We start from the raw sequence: 21,651 nt of genomic DNA on the forward strand, positions 1-21,651 counted from the left end.
CCCATATTTATTTACGCATGCACTGTTATTGTATTATAATTGCATATAAATTTCTCTGTAACTATGTATGTTTATGAGAATAAAATATTCGTACCCGTGATATTTCTGTAAGGGAGCAACCATTCAACTTAAAAAAAAAAAGAAAATAAAGGGGGGGACAGCACTTAGCGCAAAAATTTATTCTACTCAATCAAATATTTTTTCTCAATATTTAACATTATCATTATGAGGAATTGGGAAAACGTAGATTCAAAATATTGATTTAATCATCTGCTTGATCAGAATATTTTTATTTTCATCAAATTGGAGATCTGACTTTTTTGAGACCCCTCCCCTTTTTGTGTGTGTGTTAAATATACATTATGTACAACTAACATATATTGGCCGAACATGCAAGACCCTCATGGGTGGTCAATGTCGTTAAAAACCCTCCTCATCGTCTAACATATACTATCTTCAAATAAATAAATAACAAAAATGTAATATTTTTTTGGTTATCAGACAGACCGGAAGCAACAAATTCCGTGTTGTCCGATATGAGTTGAAATTTAGAATGTACATTGTTATGACGACAGGCGCCAAACTATACACACATTTCTCCACTGCCAACTAGAGCAATAGATTGCTGGTGATTGTTCAGTCAGATTTACAAGAAAAACATGGCAGTTCCATTTTCAAACACAAAACTTCGCGTTCCAAAAGGATTTCAAAATATTTTAGAAGGGCTCGCACGTGAAGTTTTGAGAAATCAACCAGATAACATCTATGAATTTGGTGCAAAATACTTCGAACAGATGCTGGCTGTTCGAGATGGTAAGATTTTCTTGATGAAAACTTTTATTTTTCCCTATTATAAAGATATATGTACAGTCAAAAAGAGATCTGTATTCACAGTTAAAAACGGTGCTGTAATTTAGGTGTGGAGTAGTGACCAGTGTGTCGACACGCTGACATCTTACATCATATATGTATAACCAATGCCGTGGTGAATACATAATACTTTTGATAGTTATGAATTATAGTTATCTCGTACCATTGGCATTGTCAACTCATACCATTGCTTACTTGTACCACGGTAAGCAATTGACGGGAAGATAGGTAATACCCAAAATACACAAGAACTTGCTAAAACCTGAAAATTGTTTGGGCTCACACTGTCAGACTTGGTATCAGGTCTGTTCACGCCCAATACACTTTAGCATCATACACATTCACACCTTATACATTTGTATCAAATTTTTATTCAAATTCTAGTTTCATACATTTCACCCTTAAGTTCACAATAAACTTTTTGAGCTCAGTATTTTGAACATTTAAGTTGGATTCTGCTGGCTTGTTGAGAAGAATTTCACAAGCAGGAAAGCAATTTGGCAAGCCAAAGCATGAAGACTGATAATAATTAGATATTTAAACTATAATAAATATATTTTCCTGAATAAAAATTGGGGAATAATTACATAAAATCAGAGACATACATGACATATACCGGATTCCACATATATTTATACATATAAATGTTTCTTAATAAAAATTTTTTTTTTATAAATTATAAAAGAAAAACACCAAAGGTATTTTCTTTTATTTTTTAACAGGTTAATTTGCCCCTTTGATAGATCTCACTTTATTTTGAAGCAATGAACAATTATTTTGATAGCAATACACTTACCAAAACATAATTTCAGATTAATTCAGCACAAAAAAAACGAAGGTGTTAAGTGCAAACAGATTTTGGGTGTGTATACGTAAGTGAGAGGTGTCAAACGTGAATGGAGGCAAACATGATTTGGGGCAAACAGACCTGGATTCAGGCAATTGGTGCCTTAAAGTTGCTTTCCCCTCTGTCACTACGCTTTACCGGACCGTCAAAAGCTAAAACTTGTAGCACATTGTACTTGCTTTCAGCATGTTCAGTGGCTTTTGTCATTAGACATTTTCAATTTTTACCAAATCAGTGAAACATCCCCTGGAGAAAAATCCCAATTTGAAACAAAAATGGCTTACAATTATTCCCAAAAAGTCAACTTTTTTCCCTAACAGTGCAGTCGTAGTAGTAGAAGTGCATGAATTCAAACAGAAAAACACTCTTTCAGACATTTTTCATGCCTAAAATGACTATACATATGTATGTGCAGATTTGAAGGTCTATTTATGTATCTTCACTGACAATAAGGGGTATAATTTGAAATGAAGGTTTACCTCTTGAAAGGGGGTCTGCAAATTTAAGTTCCAGTCAAATTCCAGGTTTATTATATATTTCCCAATTGCATAAAAATGCCGCATATTTTCCCAATAAAAATGGGAAGAGGTAGTTTTGAAGCCAACAATATCACTGAGTCCCTACTGTCTTTGTTCAACTCAAAACTTCAAAAGTAAATGTTAAATCACAGCCCTTGTACATGTACAATGTATTATCATACAAACTGCTTTGTTTTACATTTTCTTATCGGGGCCTTTTAAAGCTGACTATGCGGTATGGGCTTTGCTCATTGTTGTAGACCTATAGTTGTTAATGTTTGTGTCATTTTGGTCTTTTGTGGATAATTGTCTCATTGGCAATCATACCACATCTTCTTTTTTTTTTTATAATTAGTTATAGGAAGATGTGGTGTGAGTTGATTTGATCACTGAAAGTTAAATAAGGGTAGATGGAAATATTAACTCTGTCAAGACATGTGTGCTTCATAGTACCTAGGTAGACTGGAGTTTATTAGTATGTGGCAGCGGCTGACTCTCATCACTTTGCCCAAGTTTATGCATGATGTGTGCTTAGTTTATAGACTTTTTTAAAGATAAAATGTATGAACAGCTCAACTTTTGGTGTTCTTTGCAGGTATTTTCACTGTAATAATTCAGAAATTAGCCTACCTTTTATATACCATACATGTATAAGACCATTTAAAAATGTTCCAACTACAAATGTAGATTCAGGTTTATAAAAAAAAATCATTTTAAAGCAAAATTTTCTAGAAAGTCTTCCATGGTTCAAAGTTGCACTAAAAACTAGGAACCAACACAAGATGTTAACAGATTCTGTTTATGGTTTATCAATGCTCCAGCTGCTAGGTAACTACATGTAGGGCCACTGATAGCTATATTTGTTTCCCCTGATCTTCAAATTGTTGCTCTTGCATCTGTAAATTTCCATTTTGAACAAATTGATGTTAGAGAAATTTTTCAAATGAAGAGAGAAAAGTAGGCATTCAATTCAATTCTTGAAAACCCATTGGTGGCCTTCGGCTGTTGTCTGCACTATGGTCGGGTTGTTGTTGCTTTGACACATTCACCATTTCATTTCTCAATTTTATTCAGCTTACATCAATTATATTTTATTAGATTCCCTTAGTTACAGTATATATCTTAATGCAAATGTATTGTTTTGATTTATTGATTTACATGTAAGTGAGTAACTTACATTGTAAAGATAAGGAATCCTTTAAAGAGAATCAATGAATATATTAAACACAAAAGATTCCTTATACATTGGTATAGAAACCTCAACTGATAAATGATTATTTCTTTTTCATTGAATTTTGTTCATTAAATCTGCAAAAGTCTAAGATACTTGATGATAGTATTACATTGTACATAACTAGAAGGAAAATTTTATAGTGTAACTGCAAAATAATCCAATTTAAGACATGCACTGTAAGCTGAAATCATGGAAATAGTAGTTTCAGACATAAAATTAAACTTTATTGGATTTGTTAAATACACTGCAAGGGAACAAACACTTCTCTTTGTAAGTCTAACCTGGTCTACATATCTTTTTCAAAATGAGACATCACTTCTCCCTCTGATTTAAAGTACTGGAATACCTTCAAATTTAGTAGCAAAACACCCTGAAAACAAATATTTGATCAAATTTAACTTGTATAGAAGCCAAATGCTTTTGACAGACCTGATTTTTTTAGTTATATATTTAAATTGGCCCATGCAATTTGGACTATTCCTAAAGATATCAACTAGTTACATAAATTGTCCCTGTCAGTTTGACTAGTCCTGAAGATAACTAGTTATATATTTAAATTGGCCCATGTAATTTGAACTATTCCTAAAGATATCAACTAGTTACATAAATTGTCCCTGTCATGTTGACTAGTCCTGAAGAAAACAAGTTATATATATAAATTGGCCCATGTAATTTGGACTATTCCTAAAGATATCAACTAGTTACAGAAATTGTCCCTGTCATGTTGACTAGTCCTGAAGATAACAAGTTATATATATAAATTGGCCCATGTAATTTGGACTATTCCTAAAGATATCAACTAGTTACATAAACTGTCCCTGTCATGTTGACTGGTCCTGAAGATAACAAGTTATATATATAAATTGGCCCATGTAATTTGGACTATTCCTAAAGATATCAACTAGTTACATAAATTGTCCCTGTCAGTTTAACTAGTCCTGAAGATAACTAGTTATATATATAAATAGGCCCATGTAATTTGGACTATTCCTAAAGATATTTACTAGTTACATAAATTGTCCCTGTCAGTTTAACTAGTCCTGAAGATAACTAGTTATATATATAAATTGGCCCATGTAATTTGGACTATTCCTAAAGATATCAACTAGTTACATAAATTGTCCCTGTCATGTTGACTAGTCCTTAAGATAACAAGTTATATATATAAATTGGCCCATGTAATTTGGACTATTCCTTAAGATATCAACTAGTTACATAAATTGTCCCTGTCATGTTGACTAGTCCTTAAGATAACAAGTTATATATATAAATTGACCCATGTAATTTGGACTATTCCTAAAGATATCAACTAGTTACATAAATTGTCCCTGTCATGTTGACTAGTCCTTAAGATAACAAGTTATATATATAAATTGGCCCATGTAATTTGGACTATTCCTAAAGATATCAACTAGTTACATAAATTGTCCCTGTCAGTTTAACTAGTCCTGAAGATAACTAGTTATATATATAAATAGGCCCATGTAATTTGGACTATTCCTAAAGATATTTACTAGTAACATAAATTGTCCCTGTCAGTTTAACTACATGTAGACCTGAAGATAACTAGTTATATATATAAATAGGCCCATGTAATTTGGACTATTCCTAAAGATATAACTATAGTTATATAAGTTGGCCCATGTCATATGGACTAGTTCTAAAGATAACTAGCTAGTTATATAAATTGGCCCTGTCATTTTGACTAGTCATGAAGACAACTTAAGCTATATTAGAAATTGACTCATGTCACCTGTATATTTGTGACTAAATGCATATTGCAAGATGGTCCATCCACATTCAATTTCAATGTAAAAAAAGTGTGTGCACATTATAAGTTAGAGATAATGATTGGTCAGATCAAAATCTGTGTTCATTGTCCTTGACATTTTTGTTATGCCATTTTTTTTATCTGAATTTGCGTAACAATTATCTAATTTCTGATTCTATAGACAGGAACTGATCGAAGAAGTTGTTCATAATGGCTCAATTTTTCCTGTTTTATAGATCTCCGACATGTGATTGCTACGGATGTTGGAACTTGCTATAATTATCAATATAATTATTAATTCAGCAATTGAATTTGAATGTTTATTGATGTTATTGATTTTTATACATAATTGACATCGTTTATTCTACCATCATTCGAATTCCCCTTCCATGTTTGGTTAGACAAGTAACTCCCAAGAGAATCAAAGTAGTTCATGACTTACGATACTCTTGCTTCAAAAATTTCTTTAAATGTTGCTATTGAATACGGAAAGATGGAAAATACTAAATTTGTATAAAAGCATTTTCTAAATTGTTTTTCACACTTTAAAGTTATAGTGAATTACATTTGGATCATGAATGTGTGATAATATCAATATTTAATGAAGAGCAATAAATTTCTGTTTACTGGGCTGTATCTGAAAACAAAAAAAAGTTTTATAGATCAATAATTGTGTATATTGGCAAACCATAATGGGAGGAAAATTTTCGAGGTTGAAGAATTTTGTGGAATCAAAAAAAAGGAATTTATCAAGTGATGAGGAGGATAAAGCACATAAAAATGGAGGTATTTTTTTTAATGAATTAATGAACTTTTTAATTATAATTTACAAATTGATTGAAAAACAAATTTACACAATTTTAAGTTTCTTTAAAAAAGCATGACTGAGTAAAAAAACCTTTCTTTTTGTTTATAGATACTTTTTCTCCTTTGTAACATTTTTTTTGTAATATACGTGATACAAAGGGCTAGGACTTCTTTCATATCGATCTATGATATTGGCATTATATTGTTTGTTTATTAATATTTGCAATCAACATTGTGGTGTCATATTGATAACTTTAACATGTTTGGACTTCTGTAGCAATTAAAGGTCAAGATTTAGACTGGCTATTCATTTTGTATTCCATCCTTTAATATACCATGCAGTGAGTTTCCATTGATTGTTTTTGCCCTATGAAATAAAGTGACCTATTTCATCTACCACATTTCTTTTCAATTTACATCAAGTATAATAGTTCTTTTACTAAACATTGAATGTTTATGTCGGAAAATGTGTTTTGAAGTGATGGATGATGCTTAGTGAAAAGCACCTCAAGCATTAATCAGAAGAAATAATGGCTACATTTGTACGAGTATTGATTATTGCGTTTTCAGTGATGAAATTACGGGATCAGTTCTATTTAATATTATACAGAGGAAACTTGCATGTCAAATAATAGTTATAAGATTTTATCCTAGGGCTTAGTGATTAAGTTATTGTGTAACAGAGTACATTAAACAGCCAGAAAAATGGTCAAAGCATTTTATTTGTCTGCGCTCAGGGAGTTAATCAAATTTGGATGTTTATTGGTAATTTTTTTTCTCGTCTGTTTGATGTTGTTTATTGATAAAAGTATATGTTTTAATCTAGGCATTGTCTAGAAACATAGTGTAGTCTGACGTCCATCTTTTCTTGACGTAAGTTAATGCAATGAGACCATTATTGAACAACAAATTATCGCTAAGAAACCTTAATTATCACATTCTTCATTCTCTTACTATCCTTATTTGAATTGACACACAGTGGATTTTTTATCTGTAGCAAAAATATGCATAAAAGTAAGAAGTTTTGATTTAAATTTTTGATGATAATTGTAATTCCAATAAAGTATTATTTTTAAAATGATAAATTTAACATGTATACTTTGACCTTTTGATTACGCTAAATATCAGAATCATTCATTTAAATTTATAACATGTCTTCAGGAAAATAAATTCAATAATTTAAAGGTAGTATTTATAAAAAGACAAATATTAATGGTATATATTTTGACCTTTTTACACATTTCAATATGAGAATCGTTCAGTATTATACATGGCTGTATGTAAAACAATTAAACAGAGGTTCTGATCTTTGATGGATGGGAAAAATATTCAAGAAAGAGAATCTCGGGCAAATCCTATTCTAACCATTAGTATGTTATATGATCAGTGATATAAATATGAAATCTCAAGGGTATAAGTTCCATTAATGAACGCTATACTTGGTCTTCTTATATTGGAGAAGACCTAACTTACTTATAAGCTTGTGTCTAATTACATTTGCCCTTTTTGAACAATAAAATATGATAAAACTAATTGGAAATGCATAAATGTATAAAACTTATAAAAAGTATTGTTTTTCAGAAACTGGACATGACCCAGCTGTACATGGTGCTAGACTAGAAGACAGATTCTATAACAATGACTCGTTTAAGGTAAGATATTGTCTTAGAAATCAATTAAGTCAAATCATAAATAAGTGAGGTATATCCCACTGGACCAGGTTATATACCAGACAATGAATTACCCAAGTCACATCTAATGATGTTAGATACCAATTATATTGATTTAATGGGAAGACTGGATATAAATCTGTTCTCTAATTTCTCTTTGGTCAATTATATGGCTTGGAGGTTAAAACTCCCTTCACAAGAAAAATCAGTATTGGTACAATATTGAAAGTAATAAATTTCCAAATTAGAAATGGCTATTTAATCATTTTTTCCTTAAGACTGTTGTTACGTGTGCTTGCTTCATATTTCCTTTTGAGAAAATTCTTTTTTTTTTTCTTTTACCTTCATTTGAAAATATTTTTATTGGTAGACCCATAACTAGATGTATTTCATTTATGTTAGAAGCGAATGATGAAACAAAAAAAATGATTTACCTTGAAATAACAAAATTATATACAACCAAATATAGTATGATGCATGCTGTAAACAGTTCCATTTAAAATAAAAAATTAAATAGTACTTATAATTTTGTTAATATCAGGATACAAGGGTTTTCCATAAGAACAACTGGCTGTTTACAAATTTGAAGCGGCTGATCTAAAAGGGGGGAACATTATTTTTCCTTTTTAAATGGGCTCATCTACATCTTTAAACTATTAATAGATTTGTAAAGGGCTGATAATCTTCTATTTTTAGAGTCCTGTGGTAGATTCCGGTGATCCACAACAACAAGATGCTGCTCTAAAAATTCAAACAGAATTCCGCCGTCATGACGCTGTCAAAAAGGTTGAAGTTATGCAGGAGGAAGAAGCTGCCCTAACAATACAATCAAGTTTCCGTGGTCACCAGGATAGAGAAAAAGTCAAACAAATGATGTAAATTCTATACTTATATTTTTTTTAATTGAGGGGAAAAAATCTTTTTTTTATTTGCACTGTAACATGTCTCGCATATTTTTGACATTTTTCTTTCTTTTCAAAAGACAAATAATGAAAATACAAACAAATAAGATAATGTGCAAAAAATTCATATCAACAATAAACAAAAATATATCAGAGATAAAAATTGAGAAAAATTATTGGCTCTTCATCAATAGATCTTCTTTAAGCTTTGAGAAAAAAGATTCTCAGATTTTCTAACAAATGGGATGCTGTTTGCTTAGAAAGAATTATAAAATCCATATAATTATTTCTGTTTGAAAAATTGATTCTTTCTACATAGAATTGTTCCTTTAACTAGTAAAAGAACAGGTGTGTCATAGGTCTTCATGTTTGTGTCATACTGAAAATAGTTATACAGGATGAAATTCATGAAAAATCTAGAAATAACTTTTAAATCAATTGTTGTCATACATTTGTATATTGAAATAAGTGTAATTTTTTATGTGCTTTTCAATGTTAATGTAGTCTTTTTGACAAATTCTGATTGAGTATGATATATTTTATACAGTGTAGAAAAAGACCCAGCACAACCAAAAGCCGAGGAGGAAGAAGTAGATATAGATTTAACAGATCCTGATGTAGAACATGCAGCCATAAAAATACAGGCAGGATTTAAAGGATATAAAGCACGAAAAGACGTCCAATCAAAGGTAATATAGGAAATCTTTGTGTAGTGTTTTTAAGGGGGGAAATGTGTGCAATTTTGAGTAATTGTTTGAAAATGTGTAAAAATAGAATTGTTGTTTAATGTTTTGCTGTACTAATACACCTATTGATGAAGTGAGAATATTTTTAAAGGTAGTGCAAAGTGTGAAAGTTTTACATGTTTGTCCCAATATAGTTACCTTTTAAAGAGTTTATTTGTTAAAAAAATGAAGGTTTAAAAGTCCAAGATGCACATATTTTCAGAATATTCAATCAATACCTTATATTTGATCATATTTGTTATATGAAACAAAATTCTTAGCTGACATCTTTATTTCCAAAAAAACAAAAATTCATAATTGTCTGAAAATAATTACAAAAATTTTATGCTATGATAGTAGGACTTGATCAAAATTCAAGTTGATACATATCATGTTTGTTGTAAGTAAAGAAAGGAGAAGGGGCATTAAGGCATAGTTTTGGCCCAAGAAAATAAAATGTTTGATAACCATTTCAAATTGGCACATAATGTTTAGAAATGCATAGGCTCAAGAAATATAAATAAAAAACATAAAGATTTTTATCTGATGACGTCACAATTACGTCATGATATGTACTGTTTTTACAAAAACGATGAAAAAACAGATTTTATGCAGTTTTCTGTCTTTATTTCCTTTGAGGAAACATCCTGCGCAGCAGAGAAACAACAAAATGATTTAACAGAAGCTTTATTATATCTATTGGCATAATTTTACCAAATATAAAGTTGTTTCTTGGGTGCACACATACTTTTTCAATCTAAAATATGCTTAAAATTGATGAAAAAACAAGGAAAATCACGAAATTCAACAAAATATGCAAATTATGTCATGATTTGTTGCCATAGTAACTTGTTTGATATCAAGTTTGTTTTGTTTTTCTTAGTACCTTATACCTTAGTCAAGTTTTCAATAATTAAAGATTATGTGTGATAACTTTTAAATATATATATGCAGTAATTTTGGGGCCAAATAAGGGCCTTATTGCCCCTACTCCTTTTAACAGAAAATGAATTCCCAGAGATCTGAACTTTGAAATAGCCTTTTTCCTGATATATGATGTTATGTGATCTAAATATCAGCTATTGTATGCTGAAACATTGGACTGTTTCAAAAGTTTTATCATATTTACCCCTATTTAAAAAACACTAGGACCAATCATCAACAGATATAGATCATCCCCATGATGAAAATGAGACACTCGTCTCTAATGAAAATACTGAGGTAGGAGCCACAGGGGGAGCCACTGCAGAGGCTCCTAAAGTGGAGGAAGAGGAAGAAGTTGATATTGACCTCGATGACCCTGATGTTCAAAAAGCTACTGAAAAAATTCAAGCAGGGTTTAAAAATTTAATGAGGTCAAAGAAAAAGTGATTCAACAATATGAGGGAAGTTCTCAAAACATGATCTTATTGTTTATTCTAAAATTGGTAAATGGAAATGATTGCAGTATTGGACCAGAAGAAAACTGTCAGACCATATTATGGATTTTACTTGTTTGTTTTGAGATGTTACAATTTTGAGAACTAGAGATTAATATATAATTGAAAAAGAAACGAATCAATAAAATCATGTTTATAAACTTTGTTGGTAGTTTTTGTTGGATTTTGAATTATTTGAAGTTTTGAATTGTTATATTGATATTTAATAAATATTTATTTTTTTATACGATTTCCCCCAAAATTAGAAATCTCGGTTTTTAATGCTGCATATATTTTTCACACCCATCCACATACCAGTAAATTCTGCTTACAGATTTTAGGGCTCTGTAAGCGTATTTGTGTGGTCAGTATTTTGACAAACAGGATTTATGTTTGAAGGTTTTCTGTAAGTTTGATTTTCTGTGTTAAAGGCTAAATCAAAGAAACCAGAGGTCAAAGAACAAACCGAACTTGACAAAGCAGCAACCAAAATACAAGCAGGCTTCCGAGGCCATCAGACCCGACAACAACACAAAAACCCAAAGGTTCACATCATACAATCTGTAGTCAAACTATTTATCAAATTCTTTTATATTTATACTATGTATTTTATTATACATTAACAATCTTTTCTTACAATACAGAGTAGAAATATAATCCTATCACTAACATAAAATCTTCATTTCATTATAAAGTAGCTTTATATTTAGAGCTGATGAAATATCCTCAATTAATGCTATTGAATAATACTAATCAGGTCGTTAATAGTTGGTGTTGTGGAAAAAAATCTTTGTTTTTTTCCTTGAAGAAATCAATAGACATTACCCTCTTGATTGAGATGTGGCCATATCATCTATATCAATTGTCAGTTTTGTTTTAATGGGAGATAACTCATTATTCTTAAGTGTTCATTGCACAGTAAAAGATTTTAATGTTACAATTACAAAAAATACTTAATTCCCATATTTGTCTGTAAGGGTACTAGCAGTTTACAACTAGAATAAACAAAATTTACTAGACCAGTTGTGATATTCAGACTTTTGGCTATCCTTATACAAATACGAGCAGAATTATAGTAAGGTAAAATCAAATTGATTATTTGGATTCATTGGTTCCTAGTTTTATGGATGATGAAAATTTGAATGTACAAAATTATTTCCCTACATTTAAGAGCTGAAATGAACTATTTATTCAGATTAGCACTTAGAAATGTATTTTTTTGCGCTTGCAAATTTAGATGGCTTTAGTATTTAACCTTGTAATGTTTGATTTATAAGAAATAAGCCACAACACCGCTAGCCCTGTTTCAAATACCTTATGGAAACTCAGACAACTAGGTTTCATACAGATATTATTTTCTTTAGTCTTATCATGCCTTACCTTATCCACTTAATCATGGTTGGTTGTAGCACAGAACATGATGTAGAGTAGCTTGGAGATTGTATATTTTGCAGTTTATCTAATTAGTTCCAATATATTTAATATTGCCAATATGTGTATGACATTGTTTTTGTCATACAATTGCACACAACTTTTTGCTTTTTATATAAGCCTTTTAACTGATGACAACTCTAGTACATGCTTTTACAATAAAAAAAAAATCCATCTTGAATTCTGTCCAACAATATTGCAACTAATTTTTTTGTCCTTAAGCACTTTTATGTTTGTAAGAGGAAAATGAATAAATGCTACTGATTCTATCAGATTAAAATGTTGATCCTGCATCCAGGCTTTAACATCGACCAGTTTATTGTTTTAAAAACCTTTTGGGATCGTCAGCTTTAGTTGTAATGATACACAAGTTCACAAAAACGTAGGAAACACAATTGTTATAATTACCAGAACAGAAGGTTGTACTGTAAATTAGACCAGTATGATTTCAGATCTTTGTTAAGAGAAGGTTGTACTGTAAATTAGACCAGAGTGTGATGCCAGATCATTGTTAATGAAGTATGGACACAGAATATATAATCCAATCAGATTGCTATTGATTTTACTTCTCCAAAAACTACTTCTGATTTTAAGCATGCCATCTGGTTCAGAATTTCACAAAAATTTGAGTTTACTGTTATGTTTGAGTCTTCCCTAGTTAAAGACTTTCAAGCTATTAAGTATACTGACCTTTATTATGCTTTATATGTACAATTCTTCAGATTGTTTTTATATCTGACATATAGATTACATAGCTTGTTTGTCTAATGACAGGTGTAGAATTTGTTTTGAAATGTATTTTGTTAATATTTTCCTACTCCCATCAGTATAAAAACATATATTTTCTAAAACTGAAAAGGCCTCATTACAAAATTTATACGCTTATGACTTTTAACTCATTGTTCTTCTTGTATTCTTGGCTATCTTTTGTATGCCTCAAGTTGTTCTCTTTAAAATTTCATTAAATAGTTTTATATATATATTCATAGCCAGGAATTTCCAAGGGGGGGGGGGGGTGTATTTGGACTCATGAACTCGACTTTAAAAGTCACAATTTGAACAGAACGTTGGCTTCAACAGTGCTTATTTGGTTTCAAGGGGAGGTTCATCTAAAACCCTTCTGGCTACAGGTATGATGTTTCAGTTTTTTTTAAAGGTATTCTTTCATATATATTAGTCAATTAATTTGATTTGAGAAATGTGTCAGTTAACAGTTTTTGTAAGGCCATATATTTTGAGTTAATACTTATGTTTCTTGGACTGCTAAAAAGTTTGTTGATTTATTTATGGTTAGTTTGTTTGATCAGTCATTTAATTCAAATTTGACTTTAATTAAATGTTTTTATGTTGTTTTCTCATTGTTTTAGCTTTAAGTTGAAGAACTGTGTCAATAGATTAGTATTATGGAAGTTTAACTGTTGTTCCTATTAGTTTTTCTAATCAATCATAAAGTAGAACTAGAAATTATCATGATTATAGGTCATGTTCAATGTCAAAATTAGTCAATAGGCGAAATAAAATAAAATTTTAGTAAAGAATCATATTTTGCTTTGCTAGAAAACAGGGAATTTAATTCTAAATGCATTTGTAAATGTCTTAATTTTTGTGTGTTTGTGTGTTTTGTTTATCATTGCTAACTTCAGTGTTGTTTGTTTTGTTTAACTCAAGTTTGATGTGTGATAACATTTCAGGAAAAACAGCCAGAAACTAAGGAAGAAGAAGTAGATATTGATCTTAATGATCCAGAAGTAGAAAAAGCTGCCACAAAAATACAAGCAGGGTTCAGAGGTCACCAAACACGAAAAGAAATGCAAAGCAAAACTGATGTAAAGGTGTGTGGATCAATTTGACCTTCAGAATCCAACCTTATTTGTGATCTCTTTGACCTTCAGAACCCCTCCTTATTTGTGATTTCTTTTTCAGTATTTCCCAGAATTCATAATCTCATGAATTTTTGTTGACCTTTTGAAAATCCTTGACCCAACCTTTTATTGTGATGATTGTCTGTATTTCCTAGAATTCATTTTAACATGTGATAGTTTGCTTTTGAGTGGCTACTTGTGCTTTTGATTTAGCTATTCATAGTTGTCTGGTTTTAGTTAAAAACAATCCTTAAATCATGGTTCCTTGTGCTGTTCAACAAAGAAATGTCATATTTGTTTATATGCACTTTTGTTATTCCTAAAAATGTGCTGTTCTACTTTTTACATTTTCATTATGATTAAGGCATTTGCTTGTTCTAAGTTCATCATTGGTCAAAACTTATATTAATGTCAACATTCATAACTTAATATTGTAATGCCATGAAAAAATGCAGCAATTTCTGATAAAGTCTCAAAGAATTATTCTTGCAGAATACCAGAAAAGAATCTCAAATTTGCCTAAATATTATTTCAAATTCAATAGAAACAGAGTTATATTTCAATAGTTACATCATCTTTTCAACCATTTAAATGCAAAAAAAACAGTCATTATTTATAATAATTTATGTTCGTCTAATTTACACATTTCTGTTTTAACCTCTTTTCACTCATTCATCTCAAAAAATTAAAATAAGATTTTAGCCAATTACAATCCAAACTTTCCAGCTAGATTATCATGAATTTATATCTCATTTTGGTATGCATTCAAATTTAGTGAATATATGACATATATATTTCAGAATCTTCTTTTAATGTATATCAATTCCTGTTTTCTAAGTTATATATTGAACAGTTAACCCTTTGCAATCAAGAACTTGTCAAATAGTTTATCCTCTACTGGGAAACTTCCACTGCATTGTGTGAAAAATTCATGTGCTTATTTTTTAATGATGCTAAATTCTGTTTCTGCTTCATTTTTAACAGAGCTTTCATATATATGTATATTATGGACTAGTTAAGATTTACAATTAAAAAATATTCTATATTTAATAACATAAATGATTTATTGGATTTAAAAAAAAAAAAATATTTTGAGAGTTAAAATTTTAAAACGTCCATAAAATACTAAATATTTGGATGAGTTTAATATGTTTGTTTGAGCAATATTTGAATTCACAGTGTTTACTTAAATTTTACATTGAGTCTTTTTATGGATAATTAAACATTTTTTTTCACTCGAGTATTTAATATATAGCAGTATTAACTTTTTGCACTTCACAGTCAGAAACAAAAGTAGACCAATCTAAACAGTCCGAAACTGAGGAAGTTGATATTGATCTCAATGACCCAGAAGTAGAAAAAGCAGCAACAAAAATACAAGCAGGTTTCAGAGGTCACAAAACACGAAAAGAAATGTCAAGCAAAACTGACGTTCAAACAAACCAGGTTGGTAGGAATTGGGATTTTTTCCTAATTTTTCTTCATCCTCAATTATATATTCATTTTACAAATCATAATGTTCAGAATTAAAAATGTGACATCCTTATTAGAAGTATGCAAATTTTTATGATTCTTTTACACCATGCACAAAATAAGTTCCTACACTAAGGTTGAAACATAAGGTTAAGATTATATGTTGCTTAAATCTTTTGTGATGATAATTTGTTAGTCTTGTTTTATGTGCTCTTTGCTTAGATAAATGCTAGACACCTTTTAATTTTACCGACAATTTTAAGTAGACTTGATTGTAGTGCATTTTGAGACGCCAGACAAGCACCGGAATGTGTATCTTAAAGTGATTGCTATTGGCTACCTCTTTACTTGGTATTTGTTATAATTAATTCTTCAAGAAAAAAGTAATGAACTTAAAAGAAATGATGCATTTTATTAAAGTTTAGATTATTCCTTTTTCTTCAGGAGAATTGCTTATACATGCTCTTAGTAAAAACAACTGGCAAAATAATTTATGAAAAGCAACAAATTTTACCAAAACTAAATTTATAGAGACACTTTTGTAACATGTGTAGAGAAAATGCAGACTAAAAAATATTGTGTCTTTTGATAGCTAATACCAGTAGATATATACATCACAGTGATGTTAGTTGTGATCATTTTGTACATAGTAAAATGCAGTTGAGCAACTCTATTTTGTTAGGTCACAAAATTGCATTCATTGTGATTGATTTAATATATGGCTTCTTTGTTTGTTAATCATCTTAAAGTTTCATATCTCAATCATTTTTTAGCATTTTGAATTATTTATGATGATATAATTATTAACCACATGACATAATCAATAAGAGAAGCAATTGTGAAAAAATATGATTAAATTTGTAATAAGGTTTTGAGAAATGATGCAAATAAATTAATTCTTATTAATGAGGTTTCAGAAAAGGCTAAATATGAAATTTATTTTGATTATAGTATTAGTAAGCACATCTATGAAATGCTTGAGATATGAATAAAAAATTAAAAAAAATGTCTTTAAAATGTTTTACAGCAATAATAAAAATTAATTACCGTGGATTCATTTATGTTTGTGGATACCAACTTATCATGGATAGAGGAAAATTGTACTTTTTCTTTAGATATTTGAATTTGTGGTTGTGCCAAATTCTGCATGCAAACCTTTACTAAATTTGAAATTTTCTACTCATTTGAACATTTTTATTCATGCCTATACTGTACGATTTACATTGTTACTATTTACGAAAGTTGGTGTCCCCAAATAATAATGAATTCACTGTATGCACTAATTTGTGACCTTCCTGCTACACGTCTTAGCTTGCTACTTACATGTTTCATCCTTTGTTGTTTCACCGTCATTTTCATACAGGAAACAGAACCAAAGAAAGAAGAAGAAGAAGTAGATATAGATTTAAATGATCCTGAAGTTGAAAAAGCTGCCATTAAAATTCAGGCAGGATTTAAGGGTTTCCAAACTCGAAAAGAAATGCAATCTAAGGTTTGATCCATATTCTTTTTTCCATCATTGCTTAGTAGTTCTAGTCAAGTATATTCCACGCCACATGTTTTAGTGAAGGAATGTTTCTTTCAGACTTCGTGTGCGTTTATCACATTTTTATTTTTTCATCATTTTACTTCATAAATCACACATGTTGGTCCTATACAAATACATCATTACTCAGATGAATAAATAGTGCCCAAATACTACGTTCATACAAATATATATCTATAATACTAAAATTACGAGGTCCAATTTGTCAGCCGTCATCACGTAAAAACGATGAATCAAAGAATTCAACTTTATATATAACTAATATAGTACAAAGGTGTAGATTAAAAATTACACCACTCCAGGCCCTTTTGTTTTCCACGTAATTAATATTGCCAATAATTAAGAAGTTCCGGGTCGAGTTTGATACCAATAGTATATTCACCTGTTACCTATTACCTTATCTGTATGTTCCGCATCTGACAGACGCACCAACAAACGGTGTATTCAGGATTAATATATGCTATATACACGGGTCATAATCACAGGGTTGACACTACTTAATTGTCAAATTGTTACTTATTGTAGTATTTTAATCAGTAAGACTTTCATGATAACAATATGAATACTAAAAATCTGGACTTAAAATAAGGCGTATAGGTACAGTTTTCAATTTGTTAGCGGGCATGACGTAAAACAGCGAATCAAAAAATTCAACTTTATTTATAAATAATAAAGGACAATGCTGTTGATTAAAAAATACTCCATTCCAGGACCTTTTGTTTTCCAAATAATTCATATTAGTAATACCAATAATTGATAAGTTCCAGTTCCACGGGTTCAAACAGAAAGATTTGAAAGCAGAGAAAATTGTGTATCTTATAATCGGCATGACTTTATCAGATGACAATACTAATACTAAAATAAGGCTTGCACATAGTTATATCAGGGACCCGCGATATCACAGGTGTGTTCTAGTATATATAATATATATCATTACTCTAGTTATATTCAAGTGTGCACAATTATTGTGTTTGTACAAATATCTCCTTACTTTGACAGATAAAGGGTGCACAGTTATTGTTTGTGTTCATACAATTATATCATTACTCGTGTTATACTGAAGTGTGCACAATTATAGTGTCTTGTTACTAGACATCACAAAAATATGGAATTTTATTTGTATTTTAATTTACAGATTTGTGTTTATTCCAAAATTGGCATCCCTCATGTAAATGACTATATGAATGATTTTACTTGTAGCAATTAAATACTAAGAACTTTTGCCACCTGAATGGAAAATTACTCTTTAAATGTTTCTATAAATAGTTTACTTCTTTGACCCAATATTATTTGAGAAGAACCTAAATTGTTACTATAAATAGTATTATCTTCTTTGACCCTATATAGTCTGAGGAGAAAGTACCAGAGAAAAAAGAAGAAGTGGAAGAAGTAGTAGATATAGATTTAAATGATCCAGATGTTGAAAAAGCTGCCATTAAAATTCAGGCAGGCTTTAAGGGTTTCCAAACTCGCAAAGAAATGCAATCGAAGGTTTGACATTTTTCCTTCGTTTTTTCGTTTTATTTATCCATGCCTGCCTTGTCTGTTTTAGTTTCTCTGTATAATACTTTCTTTATAGATATATATTTATGTAGTCTTATAGTTCCTAAACATTAAACGTACTAATAATTGTAGATATAATCCATAGCTTGAAAAAATAAAAATGTAATTTCTTAATTTTTCTTTATATGTGGTTTTTACCTATTTTCCCTGTTTTTGTCTCTATATGCATGTTTACTCCATAATTGTAAAATCTGAGCTTGTATATAATTCATATCACTGCATTTTGATTTGTATTTATAAAACTATATAATTTAACTAGTTTTTTTTGCTTAAGCTTGTGCATCTTAAATAAAGATGGATTAAAGGGAAAATTCACGATTTTTTACTTATGGTTTAAATATGTTCATTATGACATAATATATATATTCACAAAGTTTTATCGCTATATGTGCAGTAATAAAGGAGAAATTCAATATTTAATGAAAAAATATTAACTACTTCCTGTAGGTCGTGACGTTTTCTCCTGGTTTTTGCATGCCGGGATTTAAAAAACAATCATTAAAAGTCTTGGTTTTTAATCATATTTTAACGTAATCGTAAGCGCGCCGATGACTTATGCTTTATCTAATAACCATCCGATAATAAGAAGATAAAACGCACATACGTTCAATTGTACATATTCATGAGATAAATTTTCTATGTTAAACGTATATATTCGAATTATTTTTGTAGACAACACAAAAAGTTATAAATTGATTTTTAATTAATGTATTTTCGGACTGATAAGGTGAACAAAGTAAAGTACAATAATCTGTAAAGACAATATGTTGGTGTACTCTTATTGACCTTTTACTATCTCTGCTATGACTTGGTTGATACGATGTGTGTATTCACGGTTCTGTAGCAATACTCGTAGATGGCTTGTTGAAAGGTAAATTGTTATTTGCACTTCGGTATTTAACCACGCCTCTCGGGCACACCTTGCCAGGTGTGACTGTCTATTCGGATCAGTGAATTATAAGACAAGGGGAGCATCCAATACACATATTTAAAATATATATTCAAGTTGGTGACAAATAAAAATAAAAATTGATCGCCGTGGAATTATTTAATTATGTTTGGTGCTATTATTTATTTGAATTCAAATAAGTTAATTTACTAAGAAATACACAATTTTTGGTTAAAGACAGGAAACTTAATTCATATGTCCGATTGAAATGATTTACACCTTTTAGGCAAATAAATGAATGAGAACACTTAGATTTAGACTTTTTAAAAGCCAAGTACAAATTAATAACTGGAACTCACTGAAGATAACTCTACCGAAGCGGAATATAATATGAACGAATAAAGAAAAAAATACTTTTGTACTTGAGAAGTCTTAAAACATTGACAGCAAATTTAAGGTCTTCTTGGAATGGAATCGAAAAATTACGAATAGATATTCTTTATCAAGTGTGAAAAACGTCAACCAAATTTAATCATAATCGGGGACGTCCTTATTAAAGTAGTCTTTGTCTCACAACGTATAATACTTAATAACTATTTGACCAAAGATGTTTAAAAACAAAAGACAACGAATTTAATGTCATCTTTCCCTATTTTAGAATGTAATTATAAGTCTGTTCAACTGGCAAGAATACCCCTAAAGCGGACAAATATCTGACAAGCAGATTATTCTTTAAATTTGCTGTCATTGAATATCAAGAAAGAAAATAAATCCCGAAAATGATTTGAAACTTTAATACTCAATAGCTTTCCTAGAAAATATTCACATCCCTCGGGGATTATTAGTGTACGTCCAGTTGCATATGTCGGAACAGTTGTGGTAATGACGAATTTCTTTCTTTATTCGAGAACAATCTAACTGATATATAAATCTGTGATTTTACTATGTCCATAACTTCGATGAACCAAAGCAAGTTATAGATCGACCTGTATTTAAATCAAATTGGTCCTCTTCTTCTTCTTCTTTTGATATACAATAGTCTATCGAATTGGATGATTACATACTGTTGGTATACGTGGACTAGTCTATTTACAAAACTTTTACCCCAATTTGCACAAAATGTATGTTTCTTTCTTATGTTCAATGTATACATGTATATATTTTAAATTGCGCTGTAGTTCCGTAACTTTCTATCCGGGCGTATAAACGATCGTCGACAAGTGCGCACATTTTTTTAATCAACATTTCTGGAATGATCCAACTATGTCCTTTACTATTGACAACGAGTAAATATTACATTGTTCCAGAGACATATAATACAATTATATGTCTCTGATTTTCCCCAAATTAACCCTTGGAAAAAAATTAGTATATTTGTATATCTTCAATTTTTTATTTTTTTTTTTTTTTGGTATCATTTTTTTTTTTATTAATAATATTCTTTACACCAGGAATTTTATTTATAAACAAGCGTATGAGTTAAGTAAAAATGACTAGTATATTATATCACTTTCGGACAGGCAAGACAGAGATGTATATTATACATGCACCTGATAGTTCAAAATGGAAAGTTATAAGTTATCGGCCGTGTACACTGATCAATACCTACAGAAGTGAAACGATGCATGAACTTGCAGGCCCGACAGGAAATCGCTTGAATACCTGGTCGTGTCACCTTACACCCCTCACAATACCTTTGGGAGTAATACCTTAAGCCATGCGAGTGGTCAGTGGAGCGAAGATCCTAATTTATTTGAATAAAGTATATTACTTTAAAGAATTATGAACGAATTAGATTTTCGAAAACAATTTTCACGGAACTCTTATTTATGATTTGAACTTTGACTTTTTAACTAATTCCAATATTAACAGTTTAAAAATAACAGACTATATGGTTAATAAAGATATAAGAACTTTTTCCGAATCAAGTTAGTTAGTCAGATAAAACAACCGTACGATTGACAAGATATCGACACGTAATTACGACAACATCGGTTACTGTAGTTTTGTTTCTTTATGGTTTATAGACATATCGTGATTTTTATTTGGACAAGATAACAAAATGGCGGAACTCAAAGAACTGATACTCAAAATTTAAAATCGATGGTGATCTCTTATCTAGCGG

General features: G+C 30.1%; 1 protein-coding gene across 9 annotated transcripts in view; it reads left to right on the plus strand.

Annotated features, from left to right (window-relative positions):
• The first annotated feature begins 538 nt into the window (after positions 1–538).
• The window catches only part of LOC134721963 (abnormal spindle-like microcephaly-associated protein homolog), a 53,056-nt gene continuing 31,943 nt past the window's right edge, over positions 539–21,651 (plus strand). The window contains exons 1-9 of one of the 9 annotated variants that reach the window (XM_063585304.1): positions 541–813; positions 7,629–7,699; positions 8,414–8,592; positions 9,167–9,308; positions 11,194–11,307; positions 13,885–14,025; positions 15,337–15,501; positions 16,892–17,020; positions 18,422–18,565. In XM_063585304.1, the coding sequence (XP_063441374.1) occupies positions 660–813; positions 7,629–7,699; positions 8,414–8,592; positions 9,167–9,308; positions 11,194–11,307; positions 13,885–14,025; positions 15,337–15,501; positions 16,892–17,020; positions 18,422–18,565 (1,239 nt within the window). In that variant the 5' untranslated portion in view covers positions 541–659. Of the gene's footprint in view, positions 814–5,731; positions 6,027–7,628; positions 7,700–8,413; positions 8,593–9,166; positions 9,309–11,193; positions 11,308–13,884; positions 14,026–15,336; positions 15,502–16,891; positions 17,021–18,421; positions 18,566–21,651 lie in introns of those variants that run through there. The other 8 variants (XM_063585306.1, XM_063585309.1, XM_063585308.1 and 5 more) reach the window with 8 other exon arrangements.

Source organism: Mytilus trossulus, chromosome 6, assembly GCF_036588685.1.
Source record: "Mytilus trossulus isolate FHL-02 chromosome 6, PNRI_Mtr1.1.1.hap1, whole genome shotgun sequence".
NCBI classification, from domain to species: Eukaryota; Metazoa; Mollusca; class Bivalvia; order Mytilida; family Mytilidae; genus Mytilus; species Mytilus trossulus.